This window comes from Mercenaria mercenaria, chromosome 7 (genome assembly GCF_021730395.1).
Source record: "Mercenaria mercenaria strain notata chromosome 7, MADL_Memer_1, whole genome shotgun sequence".
Classification (NCBI taxonomy): domain Eukaryota; kingdom Metazoa; phylum Mollusca; class Bivalvia; order Venerida; family Veneridae; genus Mercenaria; species Mercenaria mercenaria.
This window is the reverse complement of record NC_069367.1, coordinates 32,218,219-32,241,290: the sequence shown is the minus strand read 5'-3', so window position 1 is coordinate 32,241,290 and position 23,072 is coordinate 32,218,219. Positions and strand designations below refer to the sequence as shown.

General features: G+C 34.4%; 1 protein-coding gene across 1 annotated transcript in view; it reads right to left on the bottom strand.

Annotated features, from left to right (window-relative positions):
- Positions 1 to 7,156: 7,156 nt before the first annotated feature.
- LOC123554595 (transmembrane 9 superfamily member 2-like) overlaps positions 7,157 to 23,072 on the bottom strand; it is a 30,006-nt gene continuing 14,090 nt past the window's right edge. Inside the window, exons 8-17 of the mRNA XM_045344845.2 lie at positions 22,880 to 22,959; positions 20,930 to 21,038; positions 19,946 to 20,078; positions 19,376 to 19,495; positions 18,678 to 18,735; positions 17,763 to 17,922; positions 15,841 to 15,992; positions 14,966 to 15,077; positions 14,222 to 14,393; positions 7,157 to 13,419 (exon numbers count right to left, since the gene is read on the bottom strand). Coding sequence (XP_045200780.1) covers positions 13,352 to 13,419; positions 14,222 to 14,393; positions 14,966 to 15,077; positions 15,841 to 15,992; positions 17,763 to 17,922; positions 18,678 to 18,735; positions 19,376 to 19,495; positions 19,946 to 20,078; positions 20,930 to 21,038; positions 22,880 to 22,959 — 1,164 coding nt within the window. The 3' untranslated portion in view covers positions 7,157 to 13,351. The remainder of the gene's footprint in view (positions 13,420 to 14,221; positions 14,394 to 14,965; positions 15,078 to 15,840; positions 15,993 to 17,762; positions 17,923 to 18,677; positions 18,736 to 19,375; positions 19,496 to 19,945; positions 20,079 to 20,929; positions 21,039 to 22,879; positions 22,960 to 23,072) is intronic.

Sequence of the window (23,072 nt, the reverse complement as noted above, 5' to 3'; positions counted from 1 at the left end):
GTATATTTGTCAATACCAAATGGTTTTCAGTCCATGTCAGGGATAAGTTATCCAAATTTAGATCATATAAAACTTTACTATGCAGAAATAGTTCCATCTACATTACCTCTTTTTTTTTTTACAATTTCTTTAACGGGAGGTTCCAGGGCAGACAGAGCGTGACTCCTCTTCTTATAAAATTTGAAATGTAAAATTTGGCGCTTTCTTCATAAACGGGAATATCTTTGTCACATTTGTTCCGTAAATTTGTAAACTTTGAGGCAGCCATAGACCAATTAATTAAGCTAATCTTCAACTTAACTGAGACTGAAAGATCTCCGAAGTATAAATCGTCGGGTTAGAGCAAAAGCCTAGTTTAGATGCATTTTACTGGCACGATAGTGTATGATTTGTCACGTCTGGCCATGGTTTCGAAGTGTCCCTCAGACTTGGTACATTGATTTGTGTATTTTTTTTTCAAACTTGAGTGTGGCATGCATTATGTTGCATTCCATTTGTGTGGCTTGTTTCAAAGATGTTTTGTTATCTATTTCTTTAATATTCTTAATTGTGATAACGGCATACAGGAGATTTCATTTTGTTTTTAATGCCTTTTTTTGCTCTAACAGTGCACAACACATAATTTCTCAACGAAAGTCCCGTATTTCCAAAGCAGAGGTTTTTGCCCTACTAGATTAGTTGAGTGTAGCAGAAATTGTTAATTTCTGAACTGCGTGCTTGTTGCTAAATGAGTTTTAGTACGGGAGCCAAAAACGTCTACCATGCATCCCCCTAGACTTTTTTTTTCATAGGTACCATATTGTCCGGCAGGACCAATTCTTTCAAAATAAAAAATGTTCCCACGAAAAAACTCTTGAACTATACATGATTTCAGTGTTTCCATGGCAACCGTTCATTATTGGAAGTCCTTTCCAAAAAATGAACGGTTGCCAAGGAAACACTGAAATCATATCTAGTTCAAAAGATAATAGTCATATCATTGTCAGTTTTTGTGATGGAGCTGAGACATTGGTCTTTTAATAGCAGCATTTTTATGATAATCAACTAATTTGCATATTCATGAATATTAATTAGAATGTTGCAAAATGACAATTTTTTTATTAAAAAATAATGTTTTAAATCAATTTAAATGTACCAAACTGTTTTGATCTGGTCTAAAAGTCTCTCGGTGTTTTCTTTAGTGGTATTTTGGAGTTCTGATGGTTTACTTTTACTCCAAACTAGGTATGTTTAGTTAATTTGCACAAAATGAATCACTGCCACAACCAACGTACTACTAACATTGAATAACATGATATGATTTATTGTTATCAATAAAATAACGATTATGTGAGTTATATTGTTCGGAAATATAGTTTAAACACTTATATTTGACGGAACATACTTGACACATGTCATGTTACTACTCTCGCACTATAATTTAGACAGCGTGTTTATAGGCCTATTATTGTTTGATTGTTCTGGTTCTAATGCATCGTTGAACTCAAAAAGGTTGTCAATGATTGAAGTTAAGTGCATACTGTAATGTTATACAAAAATATTTTCTGTACTGAAACGTTTTAATGAAGAAAAATCATAACTATCAAACATGTTATCGTTTGAGTTAGGCTGAGTTATCGTGCGGAATTTATACCATTTCAACATGTTCAATAAATGAGCCGTGCCATGAGAAAACCAACATAGTGGGTATGCGACCAGCATGGATCCAGACCAGCCTGCGCATCCGCGCAGTCTGGTCAGGATCCATGCTGTTCGCTAATAGTTTCTCCAATTCCAATAGGCTTTAAAAGCGAACAGCATGGAGCCTGACCAGACCAGCGGATGCGCAGGCTGGTCTGGATCCATGCTGGTCGCATACCCACTATGTTGGTTTTCTCATGGCACGGCTCAAATTAACCTTGTTTTGTTGCATCAATTATTTAGAAATTATATTTCAGACAGTTTTGTTCTGGTCGTAAAGTCTCTCAGAATCTTCTAAAATAGTATTTTGTTACAGCCAGATCAAAACTGTCAGATATATATTTTATAAATAATTGATGTAATAAAACGAGGTTATTCACCCCTTGGAGAAAAAACGGTGTGAGTACATGTATAAACAAAATCTCAGACCAATAGTCCAGTATTGCACAACAGTTTGACATGTAGTTCATAGTTAAAATTAGAAAGTTAAATTACCTCCCGTTTGTGAAATATTTTTCAAATCCACTATATATACCCTGCAGAAGTGTGAGGATTTGGATTAATAATTTGCAAATAAACCTGAACTAAAGTAGATCTAGCTGCTATCCTAAGGTACGTTGCATCGAATACATCTATTTATGGTTTTATTTTTTTCAGTTTCTTCTATGATTTGTCAAAACTGTCTGATATATATTTTCTAAATAATTGATGTAATAAAACAAGGTTATTGAAATGGTAACATAACATGTGTAAAGTATGTTACATGCTGATAATTCAGTCAAATAGTTGTTTAGACTACATTTACGAACAATATAGCTCACATAATCGTTAGTTTATTGGTAACAATTAATTTTGTTTAATGTTAGTGGTATCTATCTCCTGAGACGATGGTTGTGGCAGTGATTCATTTTATGCAAATTATCTAAACAGTTTGGAATAAAAATATTACCATCAGAGTTATAAAATACTATTAAAACACTGAGAGACCTTTAGACCAGATCAAAACTGTTTGGTACATTTAAATTCATTTAAATCTTAAAAAAAAACAACATTATTTTCTAATGAAAAAAAAGTCATTTTGTAACATTCTAATTAATACACATGAATATGCAAATAAGTTAATTAGCCTAAAAATACTGCTATCGAAAGGCCAATGTCTCAGCTCCATTTTGATACCATTTTTATTGTTTTATCACAAAAACTGACCAAGATATGACTGATTATCATTCACATGGTTGTCCTTGCCTAAAAAATGAACGGTTGCCATGGAAACAGTGAAATCATATATAGTTCAAAAGAGCTTTTCCATGGGAACATTTTTTATTTTGAAAGTGTTGGTCCTGCTTAACAATTTGGTACCTATGAAAAAAAATGTGTAGGGGGGCGGGGATGCATGGTAAACGCTTTTGGTCCCAACCTATTTACTATATACATTATGTGTGACAAAGTAGAGGCATATCAAAATACCTGATTAATTATCTTGGAAATCGCTAGATAATCAATACTTGATTTGGTCACAAATCAGTATCGTCAAAACGACATTGCTTATAGGTCTAAACGTTTTTGACAATATGCAAATGACCAAACCGCAAGTATTTATGCAAAACAGTGATATGTTTTTAGCCTTATTCATTTTGGCTTATTTTATGATCTGATATTCTATAGTAATAATAGTTGCCATCCCTCTAACAGGACAGCGACAGTCAAAAGTTATCGCACTGTCCCAAAAGTCCTATTATTTGCACTACTAGGTTTTTGCTGTAACCTTAGGCATTCGGCGCATTTGTTTGGTCAATAATATCATAATGATGCTATATTTTCATGATTTAAAAACATTTATAGACAGTCCAGGACCCAAAAATGAATCCAGCACCCATTTACTATATATAGATTTATTGAAGGTAAAACAAACTCGGCAGTGCTGCATTTCACGGTGACCTTCGTTTCACACTCTGTCAGTTTTCAACCAAAAAAGATATGGCCAAATATCCGCATGCCAACAACACCCTACGCATGTACCTTTCAGTTCCCGGATAGATTATTTTCAAGTCGTCGCTAATTTCTGAGAAAAAAGTTTTTTAAAATTGAAAAAAAATCACAATGGCGTTTCAAAGAAACGATCGTGGCTATGCGAATGCTCTGACTAAACAACCATTTAAAAGCTTCGAGATCTACAAATAAAATACAACCACGCACGTACAACTTAACAAATACATAAAATTTACAACAGCTCGAAACGGAGGTCACCGTGAAATGCAGCACTGCCGAGTTGTTTGAACGCAGGCCAAGGTTATGTTAAACAAATATATGACTTTTGTCATGCTAACCAGAGTACCTAGATAACCAACCAGCGTTATCTACGTGCATGTCAAGAAGACCCAAAGCCTCATTTGTTGCTATTTATAAAACAGAAATCAGTATAAGCTTATCAAATTCGTTGATCGTATTTGCACTGGGTTACGAAGCTATGTCCATGATACAAAAAAAATTAGTAAAGTATGTGCACTCCATCGTACAATCACTGTTTAAAAATTCCCACATGTTACAATTGCCTAAATCAGGTAAATACGCAGGTCAACCTGACATAAGCAAACGCAAGGGAGCCCTATTCGATTGCGACAAGATTAATTTGACAGCTTTTTTTATAAGTATAATGTTGGACAAGCTACCGCGCATTAACCCTTATCCTGCTAAATTTCTATAATCAACTTGTCCATCTTTCAATTTGGACATTACCATTAACTGTTAAAAGGGTTGCATACCAAAAAGGTACTGACCGAATGGCGAACAGTGCAGGTCATAATCAGACTGAACGGATGTGCAGGCTGATCATGATCTGCACTGGTCGCAAAAGCAGAATAAATCGTGTCCAGCATGAAAAGGGTTTAGATCTTAAAAGCCATAAGAATAGTCCTTGCTTAAAGTCATACTGAAATTCTACGTGACAGAAACAGCATTTGGTCCATAAATACAAATCATTATGTTATGTTGATTTACCGATAGAAACATTAAAATCAGTACTGTAATAACCAGATACATGTCAAAGTAAATCGTATACCTGAAATGGGCGGATCCGAAAGGGCCGGTGTAACATTAGATATTGACCACGTTGAAAATTGAGCCCATTGATTAAAATTCAATGTTGAAATATTGGCTGGGTCAATTCTCAGCATTGAAAAAGGACCTCTTAATCAAAATTCAGTGTTTAAATGTTGGCGGGGTCAATTCTCAATGTTGAAAAAGGACCTCTTAATCAAAATTCAGTGTTTAAATGTTGGCGGGGTCAATTTTCAATGTTGAAAAAGGACTTCTTAATATTCATTGTTTAAATGTTGGTGGGGTCAATTCTCAATGTTGAAAAAGGATCTTCTGATCAAAATTCAATGTTGAAATATTAACGGGGTCAATTCTCAACGTTGAAAGAGGACTCATGGGGTCTGTTTTCAATGGTGTCAGTATTTAATGTTACACCGGGTCAAGCAACGTGAGTCTACTTATTTTGCAAAACCTTGAAATGAAGGGTCTTTATTATTTTCGAAAAATTTTGACTCGTTAATACTAGTAATACTTCACTTGTCATATAATCATAGGCAGTGATTACGAAGTTCAACGCGGATTCGCAATTACAATTTCTTTTAATTCTTATAACGTCTTAAAGCGACAGCTGCTTGGCTTAATAAACGTGTGCACATTTTGACCAAAAAAGAAACTGCTTAAATTTAAGTTTTCCCGAACTTCTCTAGCAAGTGATTCTTCGGCAGGTCTGGATAGGTGGTTCAATAAGTACATGTGTCGATCAAACAGGTGACAGACTGGTATAGAAAGGTATTGATCAGAAAATTACGATATATCATGTGATTACAATATGAAGTCTCTTCTTTAGTGTAGCTTGCAACTCATATATCTGAACCATAAAAGAACTGACTGCTAACTCACTGTTCTGTTTCAATCATATGTGGGGGTGGGGGTGGAGGCGGGGGGGGGGGGGTCTATTCAACGATATATGCAGACCAAGTTTGGTGATAATCCATCAAGAAGTTAGTTTAAAGGCTTTTTCTATTTTTTGCTCATGTCTCCCCGTACAGCTAGAATAAAGAATACTGCTTTGCTGAAGCAAAATATAGAGTGGGGAATAGGAAGATTTCAACAGAACATTATCTGGTCTATGCCACCTTGAACTCTATCTAAAAATAGAATGTCAACTAGAATTATTTACTTTTAAGTGAAATTACCAGTACTAAAATTAGATTAGTAGCCCCTTAAATAGAAATGACCATGACTGATCGACAAGCATTAGAGTGGAAAGTAGATTATAGAAAGGGAACATTTCAACACAACATCTGCAGGACAGTGAATCTACTAGAAAGTGAATGGGAATTACAATAGGTAGCTTTACCTTAAGGGAAATTACCAGAACTAAAATTTAGATTAGTATCGGTGAAATTGCTACCCTTTAAAATCTAAAAACAGAGAAATATTCATCTAAAAGTAATTAGCTCTGGCAGCCCCTAAAACCAATCAAGCAGAACCATTTGAACAAGGCAGTCTAACAGACAGCTATATCCTCCGCCGCTGTTATGGATAGTGAAGTGTTGATGGTATTGGTTGAAGCATTGATGTTGTTAAGTATATTTCATAGTTCATGTATGCATCAATGAATTTGAAAATCCTTAAATGGGTTTAGGAGATACAGAGCGGACAGAAAATGGAAGTCTCGGACATATGCCCTTGACCTCGAGTTGACATGGCTGACGCACGAGTTCTGCACATAGTCTTGATGAGGTGATCATTTGACCAAAGCTTCATGAAAATCCTTCAAGGGGTTTAGGAGATACAGAGCAGACAAAATGGAAGGTTAAAACCTTTAGCATTGACATCGAGTCGACATGGCTGCCTCGCCGTCTTGATGAGGTGATCATTTGACCAAAGTTCCTTGAAAATCGTTCAAGGGGTTTAGGAGATACAGAACGGCCACAAAGAGATCTACATACAAGTTTGGTGATGATCTATCAAGCAGTTCACAAGAATTCGTTTAAAGATTTTTCCTTTTTTAGCTCTGGCGACCCCCTAAAATCAGCCAGGTGGAACCTTTTGAACAAGTTGATGCTACAGACGTTTGGTATTGATCCAACAAGGTTCATGAGGAATTGTTTAAAGACGAAAAGCTAATGCCAGAGAATGGACACAGGCCTGTCACAATAGTTCATTCTGAACCTCTAGTTGAGACGAGCTAAAAATATATACACATTCTCCACAGTACTGTAACTCCACATATTCAAGTTATCGCTGGATCCCACTTTAGGTAATTGATGGCAGACTGTCGATACCACTTATATGTAATTTATGGAAAGACTGTCGATCACACTTTAAGTAACTGATGGACAGACTGTCAGGTGGTAAGAAGTCTCCCACATAGTGAAAATCATTACATGTTTATAAATGGTTAATTCAGGAACAAAGAACAAACGATATACCATCTATTTAAATCTGAAATATTTATTTCAGTTTACCACATACAGGGTTGTAGATCAAGATCACAATCATAGACAATTCAAAATGTATGTTCTCACAGACAGTTCTATATATGATCTCATCGACAGTTCTATATGTATGTTCAAGGACAATTCTACATGTATGTTCTCACTGACAGTTCTATATGTATGTTCTCAGACAGTTCTACAAGTATGTTCTCACAGACAGTTCTATATATGATCTCATCGACAGTTCTATATGTATGTTCAAGGCCAATTCTACATGTATGTTCTCACTGACAATTCAACATGAATGTTCTCAAAGACAGTTCTACATGTATGTTCTCACAGATAGTTCTACATGTATGTTCTCACAGACAGTTCTACGTGTCTGTTCTCATAGACAATTCAACATAAATGTTTTTAAAGGCAATTCTACATGAATGTTCTCTACTATGTATGTCCTAATCAACTGCCTACTGGTGATTTTGAATACCAAGAAATATTCTGTAGTTTGTCTCATTTCACATAATGCTACATTAAATTATTTGAAAACAAAGGAAGTTAAAAAGCTTGTCCTCTAACTTTACAACTTTGCTGAAATATGTACAATTAAATTATGCTGGAACAGACTATTTGAACTGCATAATATTTCTAAAACACCTAATGTGGAACAAGTTTTATCAGCAATTACTATGAATTAATGACATGATACGAAGCCCTGATACACATTTTTTTCCACATTTTACAGAATAATTGTAACTAATAAGAAAATCTTCATAACAAATATAGTATCTTATACCTCAATATGTACAAACACTTGTCATAGATAAATCAAATATATTAAGATATAACACATTCAAAATACACATCTTCATTCACATTATAGCGTATGCACTCAATAAATAAAAACAAATTTTCAAACGTTAAGTATTAAACTCAAAACTTTTATGTTAAGTATAGAACACTACTTGACACATTCAATGTTAGTATTACTTCAACGTTTAGTGTATTATACTAAATAGGTAATAGTGGATATTGCGTAATACAAACATACCCTGCATGTTAAAATAAAACATGGATTTAAGCATTACCCGAAAAGTCTGAAGTTCTAATGAAAAACCTTACAAGGGCTCTTTTGTTTTACCAGATTACTGAGGAAGGCTTTAACCTTTAGTCTACTGAATTTCTAAAACGGACCGGTCCATCATTCAACTTGGGCAATACCATTTATTATTCAGAGGCATGTTCACTGAAAATTTACTGACTGAATAGCGAACAGTGCAGACCATGATTAGCCTGCAAAGATGTGCAGGCTGATCTTAGTCTGCACTGGTCGCAAAGGCAGAAACACATGCTGCCAGCAGGTTAATGGTTAAGTTATCGGATTTAACTTGGCTTTTCAGTATTGTTTAAATTATTTAACTCCAAAGATCTAAAATATTTGTGCTTTTTTTTGTCAGTTTGATCAACCTTGCACCGTCATGATCTGTCATGGTATCCAAAAGAAAACAATTTTATCAAGACCAGAAGTAAAAATTCACAACATTCTCGAAAAGTTTGCAACTGTCAAAATGATTAAATGTTAAAAGTGTTTTTAAGTAAAACAGATAACTGTTGCTGTGAAGCTGCAACAGATTTAATGCAGCAGTTGATATTTCAAAATCCTTTCATTCTTCAAATACATTGTGCAGCATTTACACAAGTGCAAAAACAGCTACATTTACAATAACAAGAGCTGTCCATAAGACAGCCAAGCTCGACTATTCGAAATATTGTCACAGAAGCAGGAAATTATTACCCAAAATGTTAAATATCGAAAGAGTTTTAAGTTCGAAAGGGGACATAATTTGACCAAAATGCATATCAGAGTTATGGGACTTGATGCTATCAACTAGTTTTATAACCCCGAAGAAACATGTTAAGTTTCAATTCAATATCTGCAGTAGTTTTAGGGATAGTAACTGGCATGTAAAGCTTTAACCAGAATTTTCTAAGTCCAAATAATTTGCTCAAAATACATGTTAAGAGTTATGGAACCTGACAAAGTGAGGTTGGTAATTGACCTAGAAAAAGAATAAATAAGTTTCATAGCTATATGCCTTTTGGTAATAGCTGTATGTACTTGCACGCAAAACTTTAACCAGGATTTCCTAAGTCCAAAAGGGGGCATAATTTGCCCAAAATACATGTCAGAGTTATGGGACTTGATTCTATCAACTAGTTTTATAACCCCGAAGACACATGTGAAGTTTCAATTTAATATCTGTAGTAGTTTTGGAGATAGTAACTTGCATGTAAAACTTTAACCAGGATTTTCTAAGTCCAAAAGGGGGCATAATTTGCCCAAAATACATGTCAGAGTTATGGGACTTGACCCAGTGAGGTAGGTAATTGATCTAGAAAAAGAAAAAAATAAGTTTCAAATCTATATGCCTTTTAGTAATAGCTGTATGTACTTGCACGCAAAACTTTAACCAGATTTTCTAAGTCCAAAAGGGGGCATAATTTGGCCAAAATGAAGGTCAGAGTTATGGGACTTGATGCTATCAACTAGTTTTATAACCCCGAAGACACATGTGAAGTTTCAATTCAATATCTGCATTAGTTTTGGAGATAGTAACTTGCATGTAAAACTTTAACAAGTCCAAAAGGGGGCATAATTTGCTCAAAATACATGTTAGAGTTATGGAACTTGACCCAGTGAGGTTGGTAATTGACCTAGAAAAAGAATAAATAAGTTTCAAAGCTATATGCCTTTAAATGATAGCTGTATGTACTTGCATGCAAAAACTTAACCAAGGTGTGACGGCGAGGCCGACGCCAGGGTGAGTAGTATAGCTAGACTATTCTTCAAATAGTCGAGCTAAAAAGAAACCAAAGACATAATATCCCACCATTTGTAAAACAGTAACAAAAACGTCAGTTACATGTTTTGAGTAAAATCCATGTTTCCAACATTTTGCTACATATTTACAATTTCTAATAAAATTAGTAGTAATAACATATCTAACATTTTTCACAAGAGATTCTATACTTAATTTTTTATCAACAAAGAACAAAGAAAACAACATTCACACTTTGTTTCTGTGGCAATGCAATAAAAAGAACGACATTATCTCAATAAAAATACTGTAAACTTACGAAAGTAATGCATAATTTATGCATACAATAACTGCGAGTGTAACGCCGTTAGTTAAGAGGCTGGGATTTAGTAGAAGTTCACTTACTCGAGGCTTTTGTTCTTTATCTTTAAAAAGCTCCTTAAATGTTACTATTTAGAACAATTTTCACTGCACTTTCATTAGCTACTTCTAACATCTAAATCCGCATTTTCAATGTGATATTTACGTGAAGCAATAAAATCATTCAACTGAACATTTCCTAGTTATACTATATACATGTGCAGATTAATAAGTCTTGAAAAACCAACCTCTCTAATGTCAAAATGTAACAACAGAAACAGGCATCTTAAGGTAGTTCTGCACACTCGGATCGAACATTTTTCTAAAATGTAGAATTTCATTAAAGTCTTGATTTTTCAGATCTTGGGAATATACTTAGAAAATTCAGCAAATACAAGATAGGGTTGAGAGCTCGATTTTTTGCTAGACTGATTTGAAAAATTTGGACCAAATGAAATTTTTCATAATAGGACCTATGGGAAAATCACAACTTGCATAACATTTTCGCGAATAGAAATTTTTCTACAATGTAGATTTTAATGCAAATTTCTCACAGTCATAAATAAACATATAGCCTATAATGTGATGAAAATGCCCACGTGCTTGTTTTTGAGATATCTGACCACAATTAAAGAAAACTACCCATTTCAAGCTAATTTTAAGACATTATTTTGAATTATCTAACATGTCAGATGTTTTAATATCAAATTTTATCTTTAAAAAGATAGAAACAGTGCCACTATAATAAATTTACTCACAAATTGCCATTAATTCATAAACTGATTTTCATTTCTGTATGCCAAGTCCAGGTTTTATTTTACGTTTTCCGGATAAATGACGTTACGCCATTACTTCCGGTTTATCAAACGTGCAGAACTACCTTAATGGCAGATTCATTGAGTTTCGCTTTGCATTTAAGCACTTTAAATGCCCTTTTAAAAAGAGAATATAAAATGGTTAAAATGAATTAGTATTGTTATATGAAAAGGCAAAAGTAGTAATTCACTAATATGACTACAATTTCTATTCTATTCTGATTTCTGACTTTCAATCTCTGTACAATTTGTTTCTTTCAATTAAATTCCCACAACGTGTTGTAAATGTAGTTTCTACAGGAATTTAATCAATGACAATTGTAATATTTCAGTAAACAGCTTGTCACATTGCACATGAAAAATCTCCTCATGTAAACACATAAAACATTTGAGCCGCACCATGAGAAAACCAACATAGTGGGTTTGCGACCAGCATGGATCCAGACCAGCCTGCGCATCCGCGCAGTCTTGTCAGGATCCATGCTGTTCACTTTCAAAGCCAATTGCAATTAAAGAAACCTTTAGCGAACAGCATGGATCCTGACCAGACTGCGCGGATGCGCAGGCTGGTCTAGATCCATTCTGGTCGCAAAGCCACTATGCTGGTTTTCTCATGGCGCGGCTCATTTATCGAAATTGCTTTTCATTCTCTCTGCTGACAAAGTCAAATACTTCGCTGCAGAACAAGACAAACTAATTCTGACGAGCAAACTTTTGTAATTTTTTTGTTTTTGTTTTGTAAAAACTTCGCATAATCAAAAACATTTTTTCCATTGGACTAAAAACAACCCCAACATTCTAACTGCGATTTTTTTCATTATTTAAATTTACAATACATTATGTGACATTTTTTTTATATGTAAGTAAATTACACTCAATTCATAATGACAGAATATGTACATCATCTACGATCTTATATATATATATATACAGGATATCACAAACAAATTCACACTTTTTGAACAAGGTGAAAATTCAATTTCAGGAAAAAGAAAAAAAGGAACAGCCAAAGAATGGCATAAGAATACAATCATTCACTTGATAATAATCAAAAGATCTAACATTATCTTTACTCTTTGTCATATATCAGGGAAAAAAATGAGAGGTTAAAGATTGCATACTAGAATAAGTATGCATATATGTAGGATTTCATTTTTTTTTATGACATGTCAATATACAAAACTTTGATTTTAATGTACATGTAATTTTAATCAAACACAATGAAAACTAATCGGAAGTTTAAAATTGGCAGATTTACATTGTGCAACTCTTTTTACAAAATGTCTAGTATTTTTTTGCTGCAGATACTGTTTACAAAAGGTATGTTCTTCACATATGTCTACACATAAGCACCTCGACATCCTAACCTCTCATTTGCCATGAATATTTAAGTAAATTCAAAGAGCTACTTTGCTATATTTAGCTCTCATACATGCAACCTAACTTAGGTCATCCGTAATAATTGCTAAAACAATTATTACTAAAACAGAAACTCGCACAACAGAATCACTGTATAAAACGAATCTACAATCTGATTAAAACAACTCAATGTATCCATTCTAAGGCTCTCTCTTTTTTTCTATTTTCCTCAAATTATAAAAAAAAATGAATGGATTTTCGCAGCAAGTCAGCACAATTAAGCCATTTTCTAAACAAGAATATGAATGACAATATAAAATATCACACCACTAAAACAATGATATATAAATATGATATACCATTTCACATGCCCAAATATCGGGTGATCACTGCATTCTGACCGAAACAAATGTGTCAACTTAATACGATATAAAGTCAAATTCTAAAGACCATGTCACGATAAATGGTGTTGATTAACCTTAGTTCAACTAATGTGTAGCACAGCTTGCAATAAATTAAAAATAAATTCAATCAAATAAATAAAAACAAAGGAAGATTTTAAACACTTCTTTTTCTTCAATATAATAGGCATTCAAAATCATTGTTTCCTTGAATACTTGTGCAGTTTTCATTTTTGTCATAACAAGGAATTTAATGTATTAACTTAATTTCTATCTTTTTATTTTCCTGAAATGTTTTTTTTTTTCATTATTAATTTCTTGTCAGTAAAATCAGTCATATAAAAAATGCACGTTTATTCACCCAAGCTAATATTCCCCAAATTTCTTGACCCCCTTCATCTATTTAACGTCCTATCCTTGTTGAGCTGTGACCTTGACCTTTAGTCGACCTTTACAACACTGTAGATCTTGGTCACAAACCAGAAACAGGCAAAGAAACCAATTGATCCTGAAATAAAACAAAATTCGATTAGTTTGAGGCCTAAAAATAAAATAAATTTAGAGATCATTGCCTGGGGATACAAAGCTGAAATTAAAACCAATCCATATATGAAAACTTGCCATTGGTCAATTTCAAAATGAAGCTTAGGACCAACCAATCAGAAGCTTTTGTTATCAGACTGGTCTCTTATAAACTCAAGTTTTATGACATTCTGAAAATTGTGGTATTACGATGGCATGTATAAAATCCACCAAGTGAGAAAGTATACTTGCATTACTTTAAGGCTTGACCCTCAAGCTGACTATTTAAGAGAAATTTGGTGAAGAAGTTTAGATAAATATGATACAATTTTCCACTTGAACCTTAAATTATTATGCACATATTTTTACAACAGAACTATTTCAAATTCACATTCTTTTGCTGAAAGAGATGCAATTTGACAATTCCTGACAAAGTAATTTTACAAAGTTTGCAAGGGATGTTTCTAAAGCTTTGTACTGCTTTACTTAACAACATTTCTAGCAACAAAGACTTTTCTTACGAACATTTTTTTTAGAGGGTAACTATGTTGTTTTTAATACCCTAGTAATCAGGTATACAGGCAATATCCTTCCAACCTCTGTCTTAAGGACTATTAATCTTTTAACATGATTGCCCAAAGTCACATTTCTTGTCAGTCACAGCATGTCTATTACATCGCAGCATATTTATTACAGCATTAATTTAATGATACCCGACTCACTCAGCAGAAACTAGGTAACAAAGATAGGTAATCAGACACGACGTGACCATGTTTTAAAAAACTTACCAGTCAACAAGAAGAAAAGGAATACAACAATGAGCATGTATCCGAAGTATAGGAATGTACTCGCTCCTCCCTGTAGCTCCAGTTTAGACACATAGTAATGGATAGAGTAGATGAAGAAATACACAGCAGTGAACCCGCTCGTCAAAAATGATCGCCACCACCAGTGATAGTCCTGAAATTGTAAGAATAACTTGTTTAGTCTAAGTTTAAACAAATTTTAAAACAAATATTCCAACAGGAAACTTATTATTTCAATGTTTTACAGCAGCCACAGTACTTATTCTAGCCTTTTTAATAACCTACTCCGCATACATAACAATTAAAACTTTTTAACCTGAAGTATCAAAACAGAATTGCTTACTTTGAATTTCCTTAACCCTTACCCTGCTAAATTTCCATAATAAACTTATCCATCTTTCAGTTTGGACAGTACCATTACATGTTAAAAGGGGTGCTTACCAGGAAGATACTGACTGAATGGCGAACAGTGCAGATCATGATCTACACTGGTTGCAAAGCAGAATCATTCGTGTCCAGCGTAAGGGTTAAAAAAATTTAAGAAGTCTGAAAGCACTACAGTTATTTAAAATGTTTATCTTAATCGTTAAATTATCATCACGCCTAAAAAAAAAAGGTTTAATCTGTAACAGTAAGCTACATCATGTACAAAGAAAATTTCCTTGAGAAAAATTTATCATAAGATGTAACTAACAATGATATAATTAACTAGGATGTAAAACTTACCTCTGCACACAAGTGGAAGTAGCATAGAAGGATTGTTGCTTCAGAACATGTAATAATGAGTATAACGAAGACAAGGAACAAAAATCCAAACATGTAGTAAGTCTGTGCCGACCTGTAACAAAAGATAAAATATATGAGAAATGATTTGGGGGTATTGGGGGGGGGGGGGGGGGGGGGCAAAAGATGAACAAATAGCCTCAAGGTAACGGATCCATTAAGTCAAATGGTATTTTCCAGTTGATTCTGTTTTTCTCCGTATGTGATCTCTACAATTTCAAGTTGTCACCTAAACCACTGCTTGGATGAGCTACCTTTACAACTAAAGAATGGCAAAATAACACAAAAAAATATGAAATCGCACAAAAATTGACACAAGCTATTACTAGTCCACTATATAAAGAGATATTTTCCATATATTTTTGTTAAAGTTTTTGGGATTTTGAACTCCTCTTGCAACATTTATAATCATTTCTTAATTTAATTCATACTAAAGCAATGTAATTTCAGCAAACACAATCAGAAAGGTGCTATTTAACTGCAGTTTTTCAAACGTCGCCTACTTAGTATCTTTTCCATATCCAACTAAACATATGATGCACTTTAGCTTTTTTCCCCAGCTAATTCCTAAAGACAATCCTATAAGCTAGCCATTGATTAAGACAGATGACTTACTTTTTCAGAAATCAGTCATTTCACCAAACAGTTCTGCAGGACTTTCTTCCTAAAGCTTACTCAAGACTGACTGATGACGCAAACAGTCTTTGGTTAAAAGATAACAAAAACTTTCCGATTAAGCTAACTTCATGAGCCTTATTTAGTTGGAAGTTAGATCTCATTTTATTCTCACACATGGATCTCCTGAAAGCATTACTTACCAAATACTATTTAAGATGAAGAAAAGTTGAATGAAGATGCATCCAAATGGAAGCACTCCACCCATGACGATGCCAGGCAATGGTTTTGTGTAGATTGTTTGATCTGGAATCTGTCTTGGGATCTGATTGGTTCTCACTGGGTGCTCAATAGGCTGAAAATAACGAAAACAGATACCTCTTCATTCCACTCAAGACAAGATAAAGTCATCGAAGGTGAGCAATATAATTAAACCCCTCTGACAAATAAAAATACTGATATTATAGACGGTTTGACCATCATACAAAACTGGTAATTCCACGAATTAAACAAAATTTAAACAATGCTGTTTCTACAAAATGAACCCTTTTTTTCCACAGAAATGATCTGGCAAATGTAAATTTATAATTGTATCTCTTCTCTTCAATCTCACCCTTCGACTATTCTCAACATTTTAAAAACATTTAGTTATAAACATTCTTTAACATGGCAGATGCTTTAATCAAGGTCAGATTAGTTTGAGATCTATATTTTACCAAAAAATATTAAAAGTTACAAGTTGTGATAACTTTCTCACTATAAATTTCAGAAATGTAAAAAATAGTTATCTGTATGTGTCCGTCCTCTAACTCTGCGGCCTACTTCGATTGGCACGAGCATAGTTAAGCTGGCTGACAGTTGAAGCAATAGAAATGTGTGTGTGTCGACATGTAGGAATGTGTGAGTGTGTTTACATGTAGAAGATAGTGTGCTGATGTGTTGATTAACCTGGGTTCAACACAGCCCTAAGTCGTAGCCAGACTCATATCTCGCTTGTTCCTGTTCTTAATTTGTGTGAAAAGCGGTATAAGAACCAGTAATTTGTATCGATGAACTTCATTAGCTGACTACTAATACACAGAAGAATGCCAAATTCTTCAACAGCAACCATGGTCGAAAGTCGGACAATCGAAGTAGGCCCATTCATATATGTATTGCTGTTGTCTTATAGACGAGTTTTAGACAGACACATATAAAGTCTTAATGTTTTACCTCCTGAAAATAAAGGCACACTATTTTAATAATTACTAGTACTCAGTGTTGATAACTGATTAAAACAGTAACACATACAGATAACCAGAATGTGCACAAACATATATATCACTACAGTACAGGTATCACAATGCCTTCGTTAGAATCCTTTGCAGAGGTTCAATTAAGCATATTCGTCTTAACTGTCCCCTACAAAGATATTTCAGGTGGTCATGAGTGGCCAAGTAAAGTAATTTATCTAACAATAGTGCAAGTATGTTTAAATTTGCAATAAAACAATAAATGCGATAAGGGTTTGACATTGTGGTTTCTTCGCGTCTGATTATCCACTGCATTCACGAACATGTTGTTTAAATGGGCATTCGCCCACTGCAGCCTACTACCCGTAATTATATATTACTACCAGGGTCTCGTGTATTATTATGGTTTTGCAGTATCTGAATTGTATATAGTGAATAGGCAAGACAACAAAAGCAAAAACTAAATACTTCTGACACCTTCAAAAGTTCTTTCCCTTATACAATACACAACAGAATAGATTGAACCGATTCAACCGAAAATTCAAATTAAACTCATTCTCAAGATATTACGATAGGCAAGAGTAAATATATACGCCCCCATCCCAATATTGAGAGGGTTATTTCAACGATGAAGAAAACTGATTAAAGCTATACAACTTGAGCGGTTAAAGTCAGAAGGAAGTAAGTGCCTTCTTTATTTATATGTAATAAGACCCTCTGGCTGTAATCTCTTCAACTATATCTTAAGCCTGTTGACTTACAATATTCATCAAAACCATAAATTTATACTTAGCTAGTTTCAGACTGTACTTTAGTCTTTATATCCCCCCAACCAAATCAGTCAGTCTTGACCAAGGTATAATAATATAATCCACCACACAAAAAATAATTACCCTTTTCTTGAAACCAAAGTAAGCTCCAACAAATGTCAGTGGAACGGAAATACCGAACCAGAGCGCAAGCAGAGCCAGCAGCGTGGTGAATGGAATAGCCGCACTGGATCCCTCAATCCACAGGACAAGATTCAGTATGAAGAATAGGGCAAACACAATCCTGAAATGGTAAATTTATCTCTCTTATTTTCTTATATGTATACTGTATAAACGCAGAAATTTTTGCGAGGGTTTAAATTTTGCTATATTCGCCAGGCCCTACATCTTACAAAAAAATTAATCCTTGCGTAAATATTCACCATTAGTATAATTCTAATTCAAGCAGGCTACCATTTTTACAATTTTGCGAATATTAAACCTCGCGAACGTACTCAAGATTTCAAAGTTGCGAAATTTTAACTCTTTTACAGTATCAAGTGGTCCAACTGCTATTCTGATAAATATTATGGAATATCAATGATTTGTATGGTTAACTCCCCAAACAGTTGACTCCAAAACAAATAAATTTCTTACTTTTTTCACATTTGAAATTTCAAGTCCACTATTTCACATCCCCACAAAATTGTGATTTTGCCCAAAAAATTGGTAATATATGTGAAACAAATAAATGATTTCATTTATCAAAAACTCTACTAACCACCTGTAGCAGAATGCAATGGTCAACAAAACATAAACGTGGTATTAAACCAGATAAATGTATTCCATTTTCAAGACGTAAGTTTCGAGGTGTCATAACAACCAGAATTTCATTAAATGTTCATGACATTATATATGAAGCCAATGGCCCTTTAATCAATATTCTGAAATGCCTTTTACACCATTATGCAGTATTTTCTTGCCAATAAAGAACCACACACATATGCTATTATAATTGAGAGCATGAACCAAACAGTTATAACAAAAGCTGTTACTCACCCTGGACACAAAAAGGCAGTTAGAATAACATTTGACTTCCATTTTTCTCCTCCAAAAGCTGAAGAACAAAAAAAAAAAATATGAAAATACTGTGTCTTGCATACTTCTTACAGTACAACTGTCCCAAAACTATAAATGAGTCGCACCATGAGAAAACCAACATAGTGCATATGCGACCAGCATGGATCCAGACCAGCCTGCGCATCCACGCAGTCTGGTCAGGATCCATGCTGTTTGCTAACGGTTTCTCTAATTGCAATAGGCTTTGAAAGCGAACAGTATGGATCCTGACCAGACCAGACTGCGCGTATGAGCAGGCTGGTCTGGATCCATGCTGGCCGCGAATGCACTATGTCGGTTTTCTCATGGTGCAGCTCAAATGAAAAATTCTGAATTTAGCATTCTGAATTTTTTGTTTCACACTAGATTTGCTTAGTACTTGCATTTTCATGAAGTGTATGCATGTGTTTGAGATTAAGCATACTTTCAACAACGTCTACTTGCAAAAGTGAATACAATGCCCAAAATTTTAGTGCAACTTCTATAAAATCTTTGGTATGTCCCTACCAAGAGTCAGATCCCTAACTACCTGCATGTGAGGCTGACACTGCACCACTACTGCACGATTTACATAAACAAGTTCTGAATCAGTAGCTATTTCATGAAAATCTTATTTAATGGGAATACTTCAAACTTACTTTTGTACAATCTTGCCGAAACATATCCTGCAGGAGTTCCCAGACAAACATATAATACCAAGGCACAAGTCATCAACGCTCCTCTATTGGCTGGTGATAAAAATCCGAGGCAGGCAAATACTGAAATATAGTAATAAAGTATAAGGCGATATGTAATGACCTCATAAAATATTATTACAACAAGAGACCAATTCAGAACTATTTATTCATTTATTTGTTGGGTTTAACGTTGCACCAACACAATTATAGGTCATATGGCGACTTTCCAGATTTGATGGTGGAAGAAGACCCCAGATGTCCCTCTGTGCAATATTTCAAAACGAGCCAACACCTGGGTAGAATCAACGACATTCCGTAAGCCAACTGGATGGCTTCCTCACATGAAGAATTCAACGACCAGAGTGAGGCTCGAACCCACATTAATGAGGGACAGAAGTCAGAACTATGTTTTCTATTAAAAAGCTACAAAAATCTAGTTGTTACTGTCTGACTATGTCACCAACTTAAGAACCAACATTGATGTGTGAGGTGTCTTAAATAATGATCTTAATTCAGTACTAGACCACTTACTTAAAGTAATTAAAGTCATGAAAAACATTTGTACACCACAGCCATTAAAGACGGAGAGCAACATTCCACGTCGTGGGGGCCGGAATGCGTCTCCGTGCACCAACTTCCAGCCAAATTCTTCCTGAGCATCTTCCTGCAAAGATAAACAATACATCATTTATTTCAAATAGTGTTGAACTTTCTATGCTTGAAAAATTATCGGCAGTTTAAAGCAATATTGATTACATAGGGACTTTGCCAGGACCTGCATATGAGATCTAAAGAAGGATGGTTTTCGAACCGAGTTTTAGCAAACAACGTTTGACTGCAACAGTATTATGTAAAACATAGCACAGAAAGAAGCTAGGAATAACATACTGTACATACACTTTTTCTTCTTAAAGATAAAGAAACCTTTTTTGATTTCTGCTTGGAAATCGAAATTATCTCAACATCTTTCAGAAGTTATATTATGTAAATGAGAATTCACCCTTTAGAGCCAGTAATATTCCAGAGGTATTAAATTTTACGAATTTGAGTTTACAGTCATTCCTTGTGAAAATTGTGATTACCATTAAAAGTAAAATTTACGTTTTATAAAAAGCTTGGATTAAATTTCACCATATTTTGGTCTTGATACTGCAGTTATCATTTTTACGTTAATTTTCTGTTCTTAAAACTGTTTAAAAGAGACTCATTTCATTCAAGAGCAAATGATAAATGAAAACCCTTCAAACTTGTTTACACGTGTGTTTCAATTACATTTTCTTCTTATTTTTCTTTGCTAGAACATTTACTACAACGATACTTCAAATTTGCTGTTCCATATTATGAGGTACTTCTAGGCAATTTCTGATTCAATAGATTTATCTCAAATTAAGATTTAAGATTATTATCAAGATTTTATCTCATTAAAACTTTGAACAGTAGTTTCATGTAACACTCAAATAACAATCGAAATTTATTTGAAATGCAGTTTATATCCATGACTGATTTAGTACTTACGGAGTTATCAATCTGGTTGTATCTGGCAATGTCTTTGTGAAGTGTCCTTAACATGATCATAGCTACCATACCAGACAGGAACAACACAATCACGAGAGAATTCATTATACTGAAAGGAGAAAATGATAAAATGTTACCAGGTACCCATGGAAGTACCTCTGTGAAACCTCTAAATATCGTCAAGTCTCCACTGCAGCATGACATCCCTGATTTCAATTTCCAATCTGAAAATGTACCATTCACAGAGACCTGTCTTAATCTTTACCCTGCTGAAGGTCTAATGCATTGGTCTATCATTCAATTTTGGGCAGTACCATTTTTTATTCGAAGGTGTGTTCACTAAAAATTTACTGACCGCATAGCCAACAGTGCAGATCAAGATTAGCATGCACGAGCATGCAGGCTGATCTTGGTCTGCAACGGTTGCTTAGGCAAAATCACTTGCCACCAGTTAACTTAAGGTTAAGGACACATTACAAGTCCTATGGTTAAATATACCTAAACTAAATATACCAAAACACCATATAGACATCTGTGGGTGCACAATGAGGCAGTTTTAATTTTTGTTGAGCAAAAAAAAAAGAAGTAAATTATATAAAATCATGCCTGTTTCCTATTGAAACAGGCTGTAGAATGCTATTTGCAATGATCAAATGGATCGTCTCTTTTGTTCAAGGATGAAAAAATACAAAGTAATTTACATTGGCCTGACAGCAAACAGCTGTTACCCAGGTTACAAACATGTACATACCTACTGTTCAGTGTGTATAGCGAACTGACATACATGTTATTATCAATCAAGTTTTTACTTTTATCAAGGCACTTTACTTCTTTTCCTGCACTCATGTACAGCAGCTGTTTTACTCTCAAGTCAAGTATTATCCCGACATTTTAAATGTGCTCGCTACTAGATGTACATTATGCTACTGGAAATTACATAACACATAAAAAACGTCACTAAATCATAAATAAAGTTTAACTGAAGTTGATATGTTTAGGATGATTTAGTATATTTTAGTTACCTCAAATATCTTTACATCAGTTTTTTACTGCAAGACTAACGCAGTACTAATTTTCTGCATCTTTTACAATCTATTATACATGTTGCTGTTTTTTTTGTGATTAAATACTGCCAGGATATCACCAAGTCACTTCCTTTTTCTAAATAGCAAATACACGTCAAATGACTTTGAAATCTCAAAGAAATGGACATACACATTTTTTAAAATGCACCCTTTTAACCCTTAGCCTGCTGGCAGCAAGTGCCTATGCGACCAGTGCAGACCAAGATCAGCCTGCACATCCGTGCAGTCTGATCATGGTCTGCACTGTTCGCTATTCAGTCAGTAAATTTTTAGTGAACACCCCTTCGAATATTAAATGGTGTTGCCCAATTGAATGATGGACCAGTCCATTTTAGAAATTTAGCAGGGTAAGGGTTAAATAAAATTCGAAATGCTTCTGTCCTTAACCAGTTCTCGTCAATCTGCTCTAAATGCGTAATATCCAAGATAGGCAAGGTAGTATGCTTTTCAGTTTCACAGTAAAATACATTCTTTGTTCAGTATTAATTTTTTTCGGTTTATACCAATTTATTTTAGCTGGCTTGTAATGAAAGCTTCCAGCTTATTTGAACCACTCTCGAGTCTTGTTTCCTTGATAAACCAGTACTGGTTTCATATGAGAAAGCGTTGTCGTTAAGGCTTGAACCCACAACCTTCTGGTTGAGCAGCCGACACATTAACCAATAGACCACCGCTTTTGTTCAAGTGTCACTAACACAGACATGATCAAATTACGACTTTCCACCTGTAATGGATGAAGGAGACTCGTACCCCTCTGGGCACTATTTAAGGAGCACTCCTGGGTAGATCCAATTTACTTTCAAAGCCAACTATTGTAGCTTCCTCGCATGATGACTCGAGCACTTATTTCACATTTCAAACTTACCTGAACCACTGAATGTTGGTATGAGGCATAGACTCCAGGATGTAATCCCATCTTGAGGACCATTTGCTATCCTTGTTCTCCTGTAAACATAGACCAAGTTAACATATTTTTACTGGTATTCTAATCAACCAAGTTAACACTTTTAGATTGGTATTCTAATCCTTCTGTAAACATAAACTATGTTTACAATTTT